Raw genomic sequence first — 20732 nt, 5'->3', positions numbered from 1 at the left:
TTCCATAAAAATTTTGACAACGGATCATAAAGATGTTCATTTATTAGATTTTTGCTGAAAAAATTAAGTGACGACAATAAAATACTCAAAGGGAATCTTCGACGATGAAGCGATAAAATTGGGATTAATGTCGCAACCGTTAAGAACTTTGTTGTTTTTTTACTTTTTCGGTGCAATATGATCTGAAGAATGTCATTAGCGGCATTATTTTTGCGGTGCATTACCGAAATTTTGCTCTCGTTATTTCTTTTAATGAAGAGATTGTCATGAGATGATCGTCATAACTTTATCTTAATGTCGCTTGATTATTTTATGGACAATTATCTTATTTTTTGTTGTTTTTTTTTTTTGCAGGAAAAAATTCCGTAATCAACAGTTTGACATGTAGAGGTGACATGGAATGATGTTTAAACGTAGCAGATTCAAAAGTGTTCTTCTCTTCTTGTTCTTGACATGGATGACGACGACGAGGACAACACGTGGCACGCCATTGTCTCTGAAGTCTTGGAGCCAAAAGAACGGCAGTAATGGCAAAGAAATTGTCGCGCATCGGCGTGTCGTTGCTGATACGTCAAAGGTGACAAATCTAACAAGGCAACATAATGGAGATGTCTTCTTCTCATATGGTAAGTGGCAATAAATGGCATATAAGCAAAAAGGTCGTTCGTCGATTAACGATTTCCTTTATTCAATTTGTAATTCTTCGTTCTCTTCGTTTCCTATCTTTTACTACTTCCACTTTGTTGCTTCGTTCGTCGTCTTCTTGCTTACTTTTTTTTAACTGTAACACAATAAAATGCGGTAATGTACACCTGTTATCGGCGAACGATCGGGATGTTTCATAAGCAACTTTGTGGATTTTATTACATTCATTATATACATTAATATTATTATTTATTATTAAATACACTGAATTATGTGCCTTTGCGAATGCGAATTCAATAGTTCAGCAGTCGAGCGGCGCATACAAAAAAATAAATCTCGAGGTGTTTTCAATTCAATTCAATTCAATGTTTTTTTTTATCTCTTCTTTTTTTCTTGACCAGATGTACACAAGTGCGATACAGATACGTGCGTTGGGCTTTCGAGCGGAACAGCGAGCTTGTATATCGAAAGTAACGTTAAAGAAATGGGTAAGTGTGAGACCGAAAACCGCACCGTAAATTAATTTATAAGAGCAGAGCGTTCAAGAGAACATGAACAAAAACAACAAACAACTTGAAGCATTTTAATAACTGTATCGAACACGGTTCAATTAATTAATTAGCTCTTTTTTGTAACCTATTTGGAGATTAATTTGCGTACTTATGTACAATATGGTTCTTAACAACTTTATTTTTTTTTTTCAATTTTTTGTAGATATGTCAATTAGCCCGACAATGGAATACGAGTGTAAATGTCAATGTTTGCCTCAAATTCACACTTATCGAGAAGATCAGGGAATTTGTGTTGATGAGATACGAGGTAAGTTTTTTTTATTTTTTTTTTTTTTTTTTTTTTTTTTGATCAAAAAATGTTTGAATGAATAATGAAAAAATTATTAATTTTTTTTTTGTTAAATTTTTTTAAACAATTAATTTTGATTTTTTTTGTTAATTTTTTCTTTAAAAAAATAATTTTTATATTTTTGTTAATTTTTTCTTAAAAAAAAATTATTTTGATATTTTTGTTAATTTTTTCTTTAAAAAATTAATTTTGATATTTTTGTTTCTTAAAAAAAAATGAAAAAAAATAATTTAGATTAATTTTTTAATAACTTTTTTAAAATATCGAAATTTTTAACAAATATCAAATTATAATTTTTTTCTACTTTTTTCTATGAAAATTAGTAAAAAAAAAAAAATATTATAAAATTACAAAACATGACAAAAATTAAATAACTTGTTAATTTCTTGCATATTATTTTCGAAATATGTCAAATAACTTTTTTAAGAAATTGAAGATGAGCTATTTGAAAATTTAAAAAAAATCTAAAATTTTGTTGAAATTTCATTCTGTATGTTCCTGAAAAGTCACTTAAAACTTCAATTTGTGCAAAATTTCGCACAAAACAAATCGTTGGTGGTCCAATTTCTCATCGCTGCATCAATCGTAACGACCCATCATTAACAGCAACTACGAAAAAGCAAAATTAGAACATCTCTATTATAATAATTTACCATTATGGATCAACATCATCATCATCGGTTCGCGCTTACATCTATTTATATTTATCGGCAAACAACCCATTTAATAGTTCATGCATGTCAATATTAAAGAAAGAAAGAAAAAAAAATAGTTTATGCAAGATTTAATTGCACACACGGTCGGCAGTCAGTCAGAGCAATAATAACGCGCATGCTTTATGGACATTAAATGTGATGATAATTTGTTCTTCTCCAGCAATCTAAGCTAAAACTCACCTGTTTGCCTGCCTCGATGTTTATTTGTGTGTTTTGTTGTTGGCGAATGCACATCAGCAAATAATAATGAAACGACTGTCCATCATCATTATTATTGTTGTGTTGCTGCTATTATTATGACGGCGCATATAACAATCATCAGATCAGTAAACATCAGATGCAATTTGATGCCATGGAGAAAAAAATGCATCGAACACATCACGTGCTTTCATTCAAAAAAAGAGTTAGTTACAGTTCTAAAGGCATAAATTATTATGATTATTAATAGAAGGCAAGCAAGCAATTTTTAATAAAGCAACGCACATACGAGCAAACCGTGAAATTGCTACGTTCGATTCGAATTGATTGCTTATGCTTTTGAGCATAAAAATCTATTTTATTTGTTTAATCACTTAGATGCCTTGCAGAAAAAATTAATTGAAACGATAAAATATAAACTTTATCGCCTGAAATTCTCTTGGAATGCAAAAAAAAAGTTCAGTAGTCTCTAACTTTGTATGATTTGAACATAAATTACATAACAGCAGGACATTGTCAGGATCGTTCAAAGCTTTCTTCTTTTATTATTTCGCAATAATTGACATGAATTACCTTTTTTAATCAGTTCTGGCTTTCCAGCTGCTTTCTGCCGCTTAGATGAACAAACATCATAAAGCACAAAGCATTTCATTATGAAATTCTCATTTAATTTTCAAACCTATTTGAATCCAATTTACCCGTTTTTTGTTGATTATTTGTTCAGTAAAGTGCTCGTCGACGTACAGCTGCACCGTAAAAAAAATAAAATAATCATGATCGTAAAAAGTAACGCACAAAGCCGGTAATTGTCGAGAAAATCAGTAGCAATAACAGCTAAGTTCTGCTTGATTGAATCATTTTAATAAAAATCTCTTTCCTCGTCGCTCAATGGGAATTTTGTGGGCGCTTCTCAGGTTTCGTTCTTCTTCATTTCTGTGTGAAAAAGAAAAAAAATAATTTTTATTAGAAAAAAAGTAATAATTTGTTTTAGATTATGCGTAAATGGTACACAATTATCGTTATTATTATAAAAATTATACAAAACTTGAAAAAAAAAATAGTAGAATCGTAGCGGTCCGTTTGAAAAATCTTTTATCGACGCGTCAGATGCAGCACTCGTACACCGTTTATCGATAAAACCTGTTGCTCCAACTGTTTTCTTCTTATTAATTTTTCGAATCTCTTTTTGTGCGATCATTTATGGATTGCCATAGATATTTATTTTATGCTGTATTGAATGAAAAGCAAAATGTGATTTTTCCCGATATAAACACAAGAATTTTATATATTTTTACCTGCAATATTTTATTCATTTATTATTAAAAGATCTTGTTATTATTAGTACTATCGCATATTCCGTGGCAGGAGAGAGAAGAAAAATAAACTTGCAATTTATGTGTCATGTGCATTCGAATATTATACACTTTCATGACAAATGCAGAATTTATAACTATTATTAATAGTATGTTATTTCCTTCAAAATATCGCTTGAAGCATTGCCATGGAATGAAGAAATATTATCCCGAACGAACGAACGAACGACGACGACGACGAAGGGAGCATCATCATCATATCGCGAATTGTGCATGTAAAATTAGATTTCCAAACATGGTTATTGTCAATATTGGTTTTTATATGTGAAAAAGTTCGCTCTGCCATTCAAATTGTGCTTTGTGCAGATATTTATGATGACAACCATTAATAATGTGCATGGAGAAATGGTAACGTTATAATCACTTAGTCGTTTTCCTACAACGTCGTACGCGAGTTAAAAGCGCGCAAATCCGATAGACAGCAGTGCTAACGCAAATTTGTCTCCTGCTCTTTTTAATCCGTTGCAATTTATTTATTTTATTTATCATATTTTTGTTCCAACGATGAATTTTAATAAAGAGCATGCTGCTTTATTATGAGTTATTGTCGTAACGGCAATGCGCACCAATTGCTTTATGGTAATTGTAATTTGTAAGATTTTTAATGAAATTTTTTTTTTTTTGTTTCTTTTTAGAATGTTCCATGGCTACTTTTACAAGCGGCTCGTCATCAGAGAAAATCCCGTTTATCTTTTTGCCTCTCAAAGGACAAATTATCTATCCGAGCAAAGAAATTTTTTATCCAGGTAAGTTTTTTTTTGTATTAAATTTCTTCTTTTGACGAAAAAGTTATTTTCACAAAGGCCTCTAATGTTATTTAACTTATTGTGATTTGATATCAAACACAAAAAAAAAATTAAATTGATCAAAAATGAAAAAAAAAAATTTTTTTTTCTTGTCATTTTAAAAATATTTTTAAAAAATTGTGAATTAAAGTACAAAATATAAATATTGTAAAAATTAAATTTTTAATTTAGAAATTTGTGTCAAAATTTTCAAACATTTTTTTTATTTTTTGCTTTTGATCAGTAACGTGAAAATTATTTCAGCAAAAATTTTTTAATTTTTTTTTATCTTCTTTTGGAATTGATTTCAACAATAAATTTAAAAACATTTTTCTTAAAAAAATTTAATGAATTTTTTTTTCTCTTCATTTTTCGATTTTTGATAAACAAATTTTTTTTCTTCTCATTTCAAAAATATTTAAGAAATTTTAATGTTTTTCAAAATTTTGAATTTTTTTCTTATTTTTTTTTCTGATCATTCATTTTCTTATGTACCTATAGTTAAAAGTCTGAAAACTTTGATTTTTTTTTTTTTTTTTTTTGTGAAAATTTCAATTTTTTTTTCAACGAATAAAAATAAAAGAAAATAAATGAATTTTTAATATAAATTAGAAATTTTTTTTTAAAATTATTTTTTTTCTTTTTTCTTTGAACTTGCATGAAAAACATTATTGATAAAAACCAACAATCCCTCAAAATCTATAAAATTTTGTCAAAACATTCCGTTACAAGTCACTATTTCCCTCTAATAAACTATAAAATATCTTCGTAACACGCAAAGATAGCGACAGTCGTCTTCATTTAAATATCATCTTCGCCTCAAACTCGATCAAAACCTGCTAAAAAGAAGAAGAAGGTTCAGTGCCTCGACAGCGCACAAGCTAATTGACGGTATTTATTACCTGCGTAAGTCGCTTTAACGAAGTAATATCAAACATTATTTGCGTAATAAAAAGAATTTAACTACATGATACAATTTCGCCTGGCGGGACTTTGAAGCTTTCCTGTTTTTCTTTTTTTTTTGTGGCTGAAGCAGCAATTTAATAATAAATAAAGAAATGACACTAAAATTGAATGACGATGATAAGAAGCAGGGATTCCTTTTGCCGATTGCGGGAAATGCGTGCAAATATGTTATTCAATAAAATTCTAGTTGATGATGATGACCGTCATTAAAGACACGCATACGAGACCCGATCGACAGTAACTGTTTTATATTACACTTCCGCATATTATCAGACTACGTGATCCAATTTATCTCGCATCGAACACATGTGTGATAATAATAGACTTTGGGAGTTTTGCCTCAAAAATTATATTTCTGTCGAAAAAAAAAAATAATTTCATCATCATCAGAACTTTTCCCGACAAAATTTTTGATTGTCACTACAAAATATGTAAATTAGTCGCTATTATCTATTTTTAAATGGAATTGTGAATTGAATGAGTTGTCAGTCAGCGAGTGTGTGTGTGTGCGGAAAAAAGGTGAATGCACCTCGTCGGACATTGATATCACAGAGAAAAAATCTGTGAAATGTGAATGAACCATATCTAATGTTGTGCGGAACAAACGAAACTTTGTGCTGAGTGAAATGTACCATTTAAAAGTTGTGAAATAGCAATTTCAATAGTTCCCATTAGAATTGACTCACAGAAGCCACTTTTTTTTTGTTGTTGAAAAAGTTAACTCTGTGTGCGTGGTCCATCAAACTATTTATGGAAGCAAAGAAACTGCGCGCATATTTAGCAAGAATTATTCCAGAATTGCATGCAATTGAACCGTTTCTTTCGAAATGTAAGGCAGAATTGCATGAAAAAATGTTTATTTGGTCTATGTAGCTATCAGGTCGTCGCTTAGAGTATATTTGGAAACCAATTTACACAGATTTATAGACTATTTATAGCCAGCGGGGAATAAAATTGCATGTTGTTAGTTTTTTGCCTTGTTCTTCGATTTCGTACTTCTCTTTTTTTTTGTGTTAAATATTTATAAATAAATTTTCTTGATACGACCACATGCTTTCTTTCACATGCAATCCCAATGCAATCAAATAGTAATAAAGATGAAAAATTAGCTAATGTTTCAATTGATTCTTCTCGTAATGCGATTTTCTTGAGCTTAGCTTACACGAAAGAACCGTTTAGAATTTATCCTCTTTAATCTTATTTTTACCTATTTTTTTATTTGAAAAATATAAAAATTATTTTAAAGTTGAATACGTAAAAAATGTTTTTTTTTATCTATTTTTTTTTTAATATATTTTTTTAAATATTTTTTTTTAAATATTATTTTAACATATTTTTTTTAAATATTTATTTTATTTCTTTTTTATGATAAAATTTAAAAATTATTTTTTATAGGAATTTGAAGTCGATTTGAAGCTTTCGAACAATTCAACATAAATATGAGCTTCAAGACAAAAAAATCTTACCTCTTTTTGAAACTTTGTTGCTCCTCAAGCGATGCACATGCCCAACTGTGATGATAACGATGAATTCCCATTCGGACTTAAACTCCGCATTAATCATGCATTTTATCTTTATGACGTTTGTTTGACGATGCAAATGTAAGCGCACAGTTGTCGTAATAAAAAAAAGTGCATAAAAATCCATTTATTCACATCAACATGCAACACAGAGGAAAATGTTTATTTCTCCCTGATTGGATTTCGATTCCCGTATTAAGTGCTGTTAGTTACTTAGTATGTTTCAATTAATAGTTCTTGAAAAATGATTTAGAACTGGTTTCATTTCTCAAACGAACATCAACTTAGCTGTTTATTCCCGCAACCATACATATGTGATATGGCGGTAGAAAAAGTGCCTTATTTGGCACAAAAAACAACAATGTTCCGTGCAGCGTTAAAAAATTGAATCGTTACACACATTTTTCTCGCAAACCGTTCGATTCGAACAACCGCTAGGATTCAGGAGAGAAAAAAAGTGAAACAGGTTGCCATTAAAAGTTAGTTTAAATAAAATATAGTTTATCAGACAACTTTTTTTTTTGCTGCAAGAACTGTCCATCTGGGAAGAAAAGGGAAAAAGTGCAGCAATAAAAACTCGGCTTTAATGTATATCATCGGTTCGTTCGTTGTTTTAGCAGGCATTTAGCTCGACGTCTCGCACAACATAATAATACTAATAATAAATGTTTTTCTTCAGAAAGAACGAGCAAAACTTTGTCCAGAGAGAAAAAACGAAGAAAAAAAACTTGTTTCCTTCTTGGATAAATTTTATATTATTTGCCATTATATTAATGATGTTATTGAAGTTAGAGTTGTAAGAGATAGACAAACATATATGCCCTCGATGTGATAACTTCATGTCTCTCAAACTTCTCGAGTCAATTTTGTCTTTCGTGTAAATAAAATTTTAAAGAAATTTTTTATAAGTTAGATTTTTGATCATATTCAAATTCAATATGAAAATTATGCAAAATTAAAGATTTCACTCGGTTTTGTTAAAACTTTTGTTTCAGTTGTCAAAATTAAGCAAATGAAATTTATAACGTATTCAGGATCTACATTTTTCGTTAATTAAAATTTGGGTTAATTATTAAAAAAAATAAAAAAAAAAATTTTTTAGAGTTAAATTTGACCATGTAACATGATATACATTAAAAACCAACAAATACCATTAAAAATTTTTTTTCGAATTTTTTTACGTACCTATTTTTTACGTATTTTTTATTTATCAATTAATTTTTAAGCTTATCAAGTATCAAAGAGAAATTCATGAAAATCATTGAAAATTAAAATTTCACTTGAAATTTGTAACTTTCGTTTCGGATGTCAAAATTAAGCAAATTAAGACCGAATTATTGCCGAAGGTCTAAATGTTCTCGTAATTCGGATTCTGAACTGATATGTACATCAAAAATATATGTTTTAATGAAAAAATTTTTTTTTACCTTTTTCATTTTTATATTAATTTTTAGATTTTTTTTTTATTTTTGGAGAAAAAATTTAAATTTTTTTTTTTTTTGATTAAAACTTTATGTTTTCTATTAATTTTGAGAATTTTTTATTTTTGGAAGAAAAATTGAGAATTTATTTTTTTTTTTTAAAAAAAATTTTTTTTTAATTTAAAATATTGTAATTCGAACGAATATTTTCGAAAAATTTAATTTTGCTAAAATTGTCTTTTTACAGTTGCCTTTGATGCAAGAATGATGTGCCTCTGCTCTCCATTATGTGTGTAAATGTTGTTTCCTTGTGTGTTGCGAAAAATGTTACTGATATAATTCTCCGCTTTCAAACTGTTTTTTTACCCGATGTTTTCTTACACACACAAAAAATGCGAGAAGAAAATGTAGAACTGGTTACATTCTTACAACACAACACCTCATGTTCTGTTATTCTCCATATCCTCTGCAGTTTCGCTCGCTGTCTTGACTTAATTCATGAGAGTGTGATAATTCAAAAGATAACTCTTTCCCGAGTTGTTATGACATAACAAGTTTTCCAGTTATTTGCATACATATCTCTTCGTCGAGAAACGGTGAAAAATCATTCAAGCCCGCTGGATGAAACTCGCAAGTTTGCCCATAATCACATCACATCAATTAACATTTATAATAACTCATCAATAAATGAATATTGAGTTATTTACGCTAATTTATGCCAATTGTGCGTCAAAATACTCCTCCCCGAGAGAGAGAGAACGAAGGAAGTTGCAAGTCATAAATAGTCGTCGATGTCTTCGAACGTCGTCGTCTCATGTGTGTAAGTTGATACATTTTAATTAGTTTAGAAACAAATTTGCGCGCATAAACATTTACTTTACACTCATTGAACTATCTTCGGGACCACGCACACTTCGTTTTCTACTTCATGCAGGTAAATGCGAATCACTTATATCAATTATTTACTTCGTTCGAGCGTGGAACGAAGGCAAGACATGTTGAAGCTCATGCAAAGGAAAACGACGAATAATGGCAAAACATTTAATTTAGTCATAAATCGATTGGTTTTAACGAAAAATGTTATTATTTACTACTTTGACGTGTTCATTCGTCGTCGTCGTGTTTTGTCAGTTTTTTTTGTTCCGCTCGAAGGTTTGAACTTGACTTACGCAGGGCAATGCGCAAGCAAGGTGTTGTTGATGATTGATGATTAATAGGCGGATAGAATATAAATGTCGATATTACATGGGGGAAATAAATCAGAGCGCGCAGCACTTTTCTTCGAGCGCACAGTAGTAAAAATAATAAAGTTATGTGGCAATATTTTTAATGGCTTTATCGGGTATTTAGTACCAACCTGCGAGGCGAGAAATATTTTTTTTGTGATTGATGTGAGAATTCGTTAAACTTTGACCCGTTTTTGTGGATTTTTTGTCTCAGGTCGAGAAAAAAGCTTTTGTCACGAAACCCCAATGACACCTGAGACAAACACGATTCCCGTGTTTCGTTGTAAACATCTCTCCAAACACATGTAATCTCGCTAAAACATAAATTTTGCACTGTTTTTTGTTTCTTCGAGTCAGTAATCCCATAATCGTTCATTTTTCAAATGCGAGATTTTATGTTTAGATTGTTTCTGCCATTTCTTGCTGCTGCTGCGTGAACCTGAAACGGCAAAACTTTTAATGGTTAATAGAATTAACATAACTGCAGACATATATGGCAATATAAATAGCTTCTGGAACTTAATATTAATATAAAATTAATACTCGTTGCGGTTTTTGCTAAATGTTCTTGTGCCATTCGTGGTTCTCTATCTCTCCGTTTGCCGTTTTTTCATCTCTTTGAACGTAACATGAGTCGCACTGTGAAAATAATAAATATTTTTATGATATTTTACATTAAATTCAATTAAAATATGGTTTTTTTCTTGTCGTTTCAGGTATGAAAGAGTCCGTTTGCGAAGTAATTGGCTCGCAGTACCTCACAAAAAATGGTTGGAACGAATTACGGAACCCAAGTGATACGACAGTGCCATTCAGACTATTCCGCGATGAGGATAGCACATTTCTACAGGTGAGCTAATTTAATGTCGAACGATGGAATAAAGCGTTAAAAACATTTACGACTCCTCGCACACTATTAATCGCGAAAAATAGATTAATTAAGTATTATCTTCTTCTTCGTTTCATTCGCTCGTTGCTTCTTACGAAGAAACTGCGAAAAAGCAAGACGAGACGAAGATAAAACTTTATTACTTCCAATATAAATTTTCTAATTTAACGTAACTTTTTAATAGATGCGCCAATTAATTACATTGTTTAGTTTTGTCTAATTGATAAAATGTACAATGAAATCTTAATTTTATAGTACAAGCCATTAATGTTAACAAAAAACGCTCATTAACAACTCTTTTGTCTTAATTCCCTTTTTCTCTTTTTTTCAACAGTGGCTTGGAGAGCCCGATTTAAGATACCGCATGCAAGGAAGATTGATCGTCGTTCATTTAGCATGTCGTGATATGGATTCCTTCGATATGACAGGACCGGAAGATGATATTGCAGTTGCTGCCTCAAGTAACGGTAAATAATGCTTGATGATAAATCTCCTTCTTGGTTTGGGTTAATAGAAATCGCAGTACTTACGTAGGCGAATAAATTTAATATTTTCATTTTTAGTCCCATGAGGATTTTCTAACTTTTTTTTAAAAATAAAAAACTAAAAAATAAAAATTAAAAATAATTTTTTTTTAAATTTAATTTTTTTTTTTTTAATTTAAAAAAATTTTTTTTTTTAAAAACAATAATTTTCTAAAAAAAAAAAAGATTTTCTAAAATTTTTTAAATTTTTTTTTTATGATTTTTCAATCAAAAAATTCCAAAAAATGTCAAAAATAGGTATTTATTTTTTTAAATGAATTTTTATTTTTCCCCCTGAATTTTTTAAACAAAATTTTTTAGACAAAAAATGGATATATAAAATTTATTCGCCTTACCTAATGTTAGTTAAGGCTAATGTTCATGAATGGTGCTTAGGAGTATAATTCCCGAAGATATATTACATCTCATTTATAATTATCTTTTTGCATGTTCTTTAAAAAAAATTTTTTTTTTCATTTCATAATTGATTCTGATTTATTATTTCTCCTCTTATATCTTGTCTTCACTCTCCTTGTCTGTTTATATTTTAATAATAATGACGATTCTGGGATGTTTATTTATTACAAATCATAATCATTATATCATTTTCTGGTTATTTCACTTAAAAACCCTTTTTTCGCTCTTTTTACAGTTGAACGAGTGTCAAACGATGAAGAAAAGTCAACAACGGCGACGGAGCACGGAAATACTTTTACGCCATGTGTGGCTTTTAGAATTGTCGGGACTCCATCGAAATATAGCATGAGTAAGTAAAATTTGTTGTTTTTCGATAACTCGATGACATTCAAGCCTGTTGCATTCATAATTCAAGAAAACGAGTTTTTAGCAATTTTAGCATCGCATACTTACGTGATAACGCATGTTAAATAATTTTATTCGAAATTATATGGATTTCACTTTCATTTTCATATAATCATGTGTGAAATGTTATTGATATGTATTTCCAACGGCGTCAAACTTGATTTTCATTTAAAGACTTTGTTTATGTTATTGAATGATTTTAAATGCATTAAATGACAATGACCTACGAAAGATTTCAATGAGCAACGAACCTCATGATTAATTTTCAATTTTTCTTCGAATTGTAGATGTTGCTGAAGTGCTTTTCGCCTCGGAATCGCAAATCGACGAATATCATTTTATGAATTTGACCACAAAGGAGTACATTGTAATCGGAGTTTCGAGTTTGTGTCTCGGCTTGATTTACATCGCATCGGTTTTCCTGTATTTGCACATCAAGAAACGCAAAGCACGTGCAAGCGACGGTTCGCACAATGCCAAAGACGACTACACATACCATCAAAATGATCAAGTTACATTTGGTGCGGGCATCAGTTGTGGCATGTTTGGCGGTCAAAGTCGTTCGAGTCTTCTTAATTTGCCGTCGACACTGAATGCGAGTCAACGACGCAGCAACAATTCTGTCGTCGGAGGCCCGAATAGCTTAAATTTGCATCATGCTGAAGAAATGGGAGTCATTAAGAGTAATCCGTTGTTAAAGCACTATCCGAATTTGGCAGCAAGCGATAATTCTGGCTTCGTAAGTGACACGTCTAACTCTAATTCCGAATTTGATGATGATTTCAGTATTGAACAGGAAAGTAATGTAAGTGCATCAACAAACAGCAAGTGGCAGAGTTCTGGATGTTGGGTCTGTAATGTATTTTCTTCTATTTTAACAGAAACAAACGTCGGCAGTCGTCCATTTGGGGCGCAAGCGTGGCGATATTAACACTGCGACGCAACAAAATAACGTCAACAACGATCCGCCGCAGAACACAAACACGCAAAATGACACGGAATGCCTGCCTGAAGAAGATGTCTCGATAACGGAAGATTTGTCGCACGACGATCAAATTGAAAACATGAAAGCTCTCATTAATGGAAACTCAAGGCGAAAACTGTATTTTAATCCGGCGTATTTTGAACCTCACTTATTGGCGGTAAGTTTATAATTTCTTTCTTAAAAACAAAATTTTGCAAACATTTCAAAAATTTTATATTTTTAAAAAAAAAATTTTTTTTTTTCAATTTTCAATATTTTTTTTTATAAATTTTGGTTTTTCGATATTGAAAAATTCAAATTTATAAAACAAAAAAAAAATTTTTTTAAATTTTTATATTTTACAAATTTTCAATTTTTTATCTTCTTTCCTCAAGACAAAATTTTGCGAAAAAAAAATCAAAAATTCTAAATTTAAGAAATTTTTTTTTCGTTTTTTATAAATTTCTTATTTTAATTTTAGTTTGTTAATATTCAATTTCTTTTTTTTTTATTAAAAAATTGATTTTGATTTTTTTTTTCAAATTTGTTTTGATGAAAGAAGATAAAAAATTGAAATTTTATAAAATATAAAAATTTTAGAAAAAAAATTTTTTTTGAGTTAAAAATTTAAAAATTTTATCATGATTTGAAGCAAAAAAAAAAGCTTTAAAATTTTTTTTAAAGAAAAATCAATAAATTTCACAAATTTTTTTCTTTACAGTCTCCTCCGCCTGCTGCAATTGAATTTCTGAGCAAAATCCGAGAAGTCATCTCCATTGCCAAATACAAAATGGCAACAAAACGCTTTCAACCATCTCTAACAGAAATTCCCGAAGAAAAAGCAAGCAAAGAAATCTATCAAAGTACGAAACATCCTCCAAGCAGAAGAGAAAGTTTCATTTCCTCCCGTAATGGAACACAACACAAAAGCATGTGTTCAGGATGTTCAGATTGTCAAAGCAAAAGTACGGATCATTATGCCTCAAATACGGCAAATAATTGCACAAATTGCGGCGACAAGCAAAAAAGCATCCAAAAATGGCTCGAAAGTGTTTCTTCTGATCATGACAACAATCAAAATGACGAGTTATCTGATACTTATATCAACCCCGTATCTGAATCTGGAAGCAAAAAATCCAAAAATGACGATAAATATGACACAATTAAGCCGGAAATTAAACCAAAACCGAACGCGAACACAAACTCCATAAGCAGCAAGAAGAGTGAAAGTTCAATTTCGAATTCAGATGCTGACACAGTGAAACGCGTGACGCCCGCAAGTAAAATTGGCAATAGAACAATTCGAACTCCAACGAATTCTTCGCCGCCAACGAAAAATGAAGATACTTTACCGAAAATTGTTTCGTATTGCCCAAAACCGAATGTCATCATCCCCGATCAAAATTCAAACGAAAATGATCAATATGGAATTCGCGTAAAATTGGACAATATCTATTCCGCTGTCGATAAAGGAGATTATTATAACGCATCGTCAAGGGCAAGTAGCATAAGAGGAAGTATCAAGCAAGTTCCAACGAAGGAAGATGTAATTTATGCTTTTGCCACGAACAAAACGAAGAAAAGTCAAAGTCACGAAAGTGACAAACAATCTTTGCAAGAAAATGATTACATGGGAAGACAATCTTTGTACAACAGTATCGATGGGGGAAGTGAAATTTATAACAATCCTGTATTTGATACGAGTGACATTAAAACTCGAACTTTGGAAAAGTCAACGGAAAAGCGAAATTTGTATGAAAAATACAAAAATAACAAACGAAACTCGATTCCTTATGAAGTTATCAATAAAATGAATCAAATGCCTGATATGATATACGAAGCAATGGCAAGCGACTATAGTCGAGTGATCAACAACAATAATGTTCGAATTTCTTCTCCTCAATTACCGACACCCGATTATACAAGTCATGAAGAAGATACTTCAAATGCAACCTTAAAACGAATTCATCAACGTCTCCAACGTTCAATGACGCAAAATAGCAGCGATAGTCATCCTCCTGTTCCAACGCCAGATTACAATACTCTCGGTAGAAGAACGCCCAAGAAGCTTTATGCGCCAGATTCTCCAATTTATTCGCGAAAATCTCCCTATAGCCTTATTGTCGATTACGAAACGGATAGTTTGGAAAGAGGAGCTCAACGTGACAAACAACGAAAAAGTGCAACGCCTCCGAGTCAAAGTTCGGAAACATCTCAAGCAAGCCCATCGCTGAGTTCAGCACTTCCCTTGGAAGAAGAACTCGAGATCCGAAATGCAACTTACGATCGAGTTGAGGGTTTTCGAGAGGAGGCGGATGGCAAGAATTTACTAATGCGACAAGGTACAGGACCCAAAATCAAATACAATACTCCTTTCCTTGGCAGTATGACTATCGAGGTTGAACACAGCCCCGATGAATTCGATTTGTCGACAGACAGCGATCAATTTGAGCCCGATACGCTCGATAGGAAGGCGCGGAAACACAAAAACACGGGGTTTTTCAAGGGAGAAAAGAGTGCCACGTACTTTGGAACAGATGATACTAGTCAATTAATGCAAGGGAAAAAAGATACAAATCGAAGCAGTATTCGAAGTGTCGACAATACGAAGAAAATTTTGGAAAATTTGAACAAACAACCGTGTCACGAGCACAGCAAAAGCAACAAAAACAACAATGTGAAGCCAGAAGTGCATAAAAAGGTCGAAAATATCAAAAATATTTACGAAGAGAAAAGCAAACAACCAAAAAATGAATTCACGAATAAACACAAACACGAAGTAAAACCCGAAGGAAAGCTTTTGACACTCGAGCATCGACACTCCAAACGACAACGTCCCATATCGAGCATGAGTACGCTTGACAAGAAACTTGCACCGCCGGATTTAATTCCTTCTAATGCTTCAAAATTATCTGAAAATAAAATTCAAAGTTTTGTAAAAGCTTTGAATGCAACGACAAATCATACTTCATGGGCGCACAAACATGATAAAAGCAAAACAAAGTGCAAATATCAAACACAAGTAAATTCAATTGAAGATACGAACGACTCTAATAGTGTAACAAGCGGTTCAACAAACTTCACGGGAATTTCAGACACGCAAGGAACATCCGAATTTGATGCAAAATCGAAAAATTCAAATCAACGAGGGGGTCATACACACAAAAAATGTCGAAAAAATCAATCGAATGAGGAAAAACCAATGTCGCTGTTAGAGGATTATTTGAGTCTCGGCATCAGCAATGAAAATTTCTTCATAGATCATGTCAATAAAAAGTTAAATGCTTTCAAAAATGAGTCGACAAGAGGAAAAGATGGCAAGAAATCTGACGATTTGGATAAAATTGAAGTAGTTTCAACAAAAACTCTCTCAAATAATGGTTCTTTGAAGCAACACGAAGAAAATAGTCGAAAATCTCCCTCAAAACGTTCCGGATATAAAGATTTCGATCAAGCAATTAACAATCTCCCGACAACTACAAAAGTATTCCGTGCCGAAATCAACCCGTGTACCAATGGAATGCAAATTGCAATGGGAATTCGAGACAAAGCCAACAAAACAAAAGAGATAAAATCCGCATTATGGCGTTTTATCTCAATTGCAACGTCAAAACTCAAAGGAGAAAAGGTCGATACTGATCATTTAAACAAAACAATTGTCGATCAAATAATCGACAAAGATGATGGAATTGGTTCATTGCTCGACGAAAGTGCCGTTATCTCGATTTCCAAACCATTCACGAGTTCCTTGGAGAAAATCAAACCGCCCGCAAGCAGTAATGTTTCTCGCAGCAATTCATCTCGAATGAGTTCTCGCGAAACAGATGGCGGTTACATGAGTGCTGATTCGAACGAGTTAAAAACGCGCTGCGAAAATAACAAACGTTTGTACGAAAGATTCAACTTTTCGAACAAAGTAAATTGCATTAGTGAAGAAATTTCATCGAAATTGGGCGAAAATGACGAATACGAGAAACCTCTTCCTCGACCAAAACTTCAAACAAAAGATATTTCGGCGCCAATTCACGCAAATAGTCCTCCGAGAACGACAAAACCGAGTATTTACATGTTATCGCCTCCATCTCGTCCTCCGCCTGCGCCTCCTGTCCCAAAATTAGGCGTCACGAATCCAAAAGCGACACAACTCAACATCACACAAATCAATGGGAAACAAATGATTCAACAACTGAAGGATGTCATCAACGTCAATGTTCAATATTTATCTGAAGAAGAAGAAGCTTGCGGCGTTGAACGTTACAGCAGCAATGGCGGCGAATGTCTTTCATCCGGAGAATCTGAAGAAGGCGAAGAATTCGATGACATTTGTGAATCGGGAGCTGAAAGTGTCGAAACCCATTCCGTATTCTTTAAAAATATCAAAAACTTTTATAGCGGTAATTAGTTAATTTTAAGAGAAAAAAATCATTTTTTTAATAAGATGTGATAGGCTGGAAATGTGCAATAATTGACAGACTTAATTTTTAAGACTCGTAGATCGTAAAACAAAAAAATAGGTGCTGGAAGAAAAAGAAATACAAAAATATGCATTTTTAAATAAAAAGATGAAAAAAACCATATAGCAAATAAATTAAAGACTAATTTTTAAGGAAATTTTTTTAACAAAAAAATAGACAGAGAGCGCCTTACTCCAATTGTACCTGCTCCATATAAATTTAGTTAAAGCTAGAAAAAAATTTTGTACATACGATTCTAGTTAATTTTTTTAGTTTAAATTTTAAGAAATTATTTTCACTGAAGATAAAGAACTGAAAATGTCTTCCGACACGAGATTATAATAAATTATTGTTAAACATTTATTATTATTATTATTATTTAGATGAGAGATGAAAAGTTATATGACTTGTTATTAAGATTTAATATATTTCAACTAGCGATAAATTATTTATTTAAACGATATTTTATGTTATCACATGTTATAAAAGTTAATCAAGAGTAATTTTATGATCATATTTTATGTAATATTTTATAGTTTATTTATAATCAATAAAAAAACGTTTACTTTTAAAGACCTTTCTTCCGTTTTGTGTTCTTTAGATAATAAAATAAATCAAAAAAGTCGTTAGAAGTTTTAACATAGAAGGAAATTTCAATTTTCAAACCATTTGCTTACATTTTTTAAGATTAATTGATTTTTTTATTTTATTTTTTTTCACGATTTTAGGCTTCATATTAGTCAAAAATTTTTGCTTTTAAATTCTTAAAAATTCTTAAACAAAACTAGGTCAAAAAAAAATTTTTTATTCAGTTTCAATTTTCTGGCAGTTTTGAATTATAAAATGATTAAAAATGATGAATTAGAGTCCTCTGACAAATTTTTATCCATTTGGAGCAAGATTTGACAAAATTTGCTTTGACACAGTTTTTGACATAGTTTTTGACACAGTTTTTGTCTTGATTTAGTTTTTAAAATAAAACTATGTCAAAGGAAAAAAATTTTTTCAGTTTCATTTTTTTGGCAGTTTTGAGTTATAAAATGATTAAAAATGATAAATTAGAGCCCTCTGACAAATTTCTATCCATTTGGAGCAAGATTTGACAAAATAGCTTTGACACAGTTCTTGACACAGTTTTTTTGCTCTTGATTTAGTTTTTAAAACAAAACTATGTCAAAGAAAAAATTTTTTTTCAGTTTCAATTTTTTGGCAGTTTTGAGTTATAAAATGATTAAAAATGATAAATTAGAGCCCTCTGACAAATTTCAATCCATTTGGAGCAAGATTTGACAAAATAGCTTTGACACAGTTCTTGACACAGTTTTTTTGCTCTTGATTTAGTTTTTAAAACAAAACTATGTCAAAGAAAAAATTTTTTTTCAGTTTCAATTTTTTGGCAGTTTTGAGTTATAAAATGATTAAAAATGATAAATTAGAGCCCTCTGACAAATTTCAATCCATTTGGAGCAAGATTTGACAAAATAGCTTTGACACAGTTCTTGACACAGTTTTTTTGCTCTTGATTTAGTTTTTAAAACAAAACTATGTCAAAGAAAAAATTTTTTTTCAGTTTCAATTTTTTGGCAGTTTTGAGTTATAAAATGATTAAAAATGATAAATTAGAGCCCCTCTGATAAATTTTTATCCATTTGGAGCAAGATTTGACAAAATAGCTTTGACACAGTTTTTTTGCTCTTGATTTAGTTTTTAAAACAAAACTATGTCAAAGAAAATTTTTTTTTGTCAGTTTCAATTTTTTGGCAGTTTTGAGTTATAAAATGATTAAAAATGATAAATTAGAGCCCTCTGACAAATTTCTATCCATTTGGAGCAAAATTTGACAAAATAGCTTTGACACAGTTCTTGACACAGTTTTTTTGCTCTTGATTTAGTTTTTAAAACAAAACTATGTCAAAGAAAAAATTTTTTTTCAGTTTCAATTTTTTGGCAGTTTTGAGTTATAAAATGATTAAAAATGATAAATTAGAGCCCTCTGACAAATTTCAATCCATTTGGAGCAAGATTTGACAAAAATTGCTTTGACACAGTTTTTGATTTAGTTTTGCTCTTGATTTGGTTTTCAAAACAAAACTATGTCAAAGGAAAATTTTTTTTCAGTTTCAATTTTTTGGCAGTTTTGAGCTGCAAAATAATTAAAAATGAAAAATTAGAGCCCTTCTGATAAATTTTTATCCATTTGGAGCAAGATTTGACAAAAATGGCAACAAAACAAAATTTTTCATTAAAATAACAAATAAAAACTTTATTTTTACACTTTTGGTTTCTTCGACAGCGATCCAAATGCATTCAACACCGTTGTTTTTGTCCCCGTTTGCGTTGGAACAGGCTTCACTTGTACATTGGGAGCAGGTTGATCCCATTTTGACTTTCTCTTTTCGACTTCTGTGGGCTTTTTGCTTCCCGTCACGATCGTAACTTGTTCCTTTTTCTGTTTTTCCAACTTATCCATCTCCAATTTTTGTATCCGTGCTAATTCCTCGTAATACGACTCCTTGCCGAAATGCGAGGGATCATAAATTTCCGGCGGATAATTCGTTCCCAACTCGTTAATGTCACAAAAGGAAATGAGTTTCTCGTAAATACTTGGATTTCGGAATTCTTTACGTTCTTGGATGATTTTATTCATGTCCAAATTATTCGTTTTCATTTTTTCATAACTTTTTGCGATTTTTTCCTGAAGTTCAGCGGGACATTTTGCTTTTGGTTCGGGCGGCAATGAAAACCCATAGAGTTTTGCGAGATCAACGTGTTGTGTTTCGAGTTCTGTCTCTTCGGCGGGTTTCTCGTTCTCCTGTTGATCCATAGCGACTTCTTCTTGCTCATCTTCAGACTCTTCTTCGTCTTCATCGTGCTCCGGAGACATCATTTCATCATCATTCTCGTCGTTGTAACTCACGAGACGTAAAGCTGTCTTTTTTTTCTTTTTGCTCGTTGGTTCTGTCGATTTTGGGGATTGTGTGGATGTTGACTAAAAGTAAAAAAAAACATTTTTTTGCTTAAATTCTCATCAAAAACGAAAAAACATACAGCTGCAGGACTTGCTGGCGTTGAATGTGAGTCAGATCGACTTTCGATAACATCGTCGTCGTATTTGTTATCATCAGCTTCGCCTTCGGAATCTGTATAAGTAGCTGTTAGCGATGCAAGAGCTGAGTTGCTGTTCTCCATTTTCAGATAAAAACGAGGAAATCAGGAAAATGATCGTTTTCAGTGTTTTGTTTACTTTTAAAATGTCAAGTCTCGTGTCAAAAAGTACTGTTTTCCTCAGAAAAAATAATTTTTTGTGTGGTTTGTGTTCTGTGTAAAAAAAATGAGACGAATGAAATTGATAAATTGCTTTCGGTAAT

General features: G+C 31.3%; 2 protein-coding genes across 2 annotated transcripts; one reads left to right on the top strand and one right to left on the bottom strand.

Moving 5' to 3' along the window:
• The first annotated feature begins 403 nt into the window (after positions 1-403).
• LOC134829185 (uncharacterized) lies at positions 404-17312 on the top strand. The gene is made up of 10 exons (XM_063842183.1): positions 404-626; positions 1047-1133; positions 1360-1464; positions 4429-4539; positions 10428-10561; positions 10935-11048; positions 11824-11890; positions 12234-12751; positions 12828-13088; positions 13632-17312. The coding sequence occupies exons 1-10, from the start codon at positions 404-406 to the stop codon at positions 17310-17312; spliced, it is 5301 nt and encodes a 1766-aa protein (XP_063698253.1).
• Positions 17313-19605: 2293 nt separating this feature from the next.
• LOC134831385 (SAP30-binding protein) lies at positions 19606-20603 on the bottom strand. The gene is made up of 2 exons (XM_063845104.1): positions 20413-20603; positions 19606-20353 (listed from the first exon to the last, which is right to left on the bottom strand). The coding sequence occupies exons 1-2, from the start codon at positions 20551-20553 to the stop codon at positions 19634-19636; spliced, it is 861 nt and encodes a 286-aa protein (XP_063701174.1). The 5' UTR covers positions 20554-20603; the 3' UTR covers positions 19606-19633.
• Between the last annotated feature and the right edge of the window lie 129 nt (positions 20604-20732).

The sequence above is a fragment of the Culicoides brevitarsis genome, chromosome 2 (genome assembly GCF_036172545.1).
Source record: "Culicoides brevitarsis isolate CSIRO-B50_1 chromosome 2, AGI_CSIRO_Cbre_v1, whole genome shotgun sequence".
Classification (NCBI taxonomy): domain Eukaryota; kingdom Metazoa; phylum Arthropoda; class Insecta; order Diptera; family Ceratopogonidae; genus Culicoides; species Culicoides brevitarsis.
The sequence above is the reverse complement of the archived record's forward strand: the minus strand, read 5'-3'. Positions and strand labels throughout refer to the sequence as shown.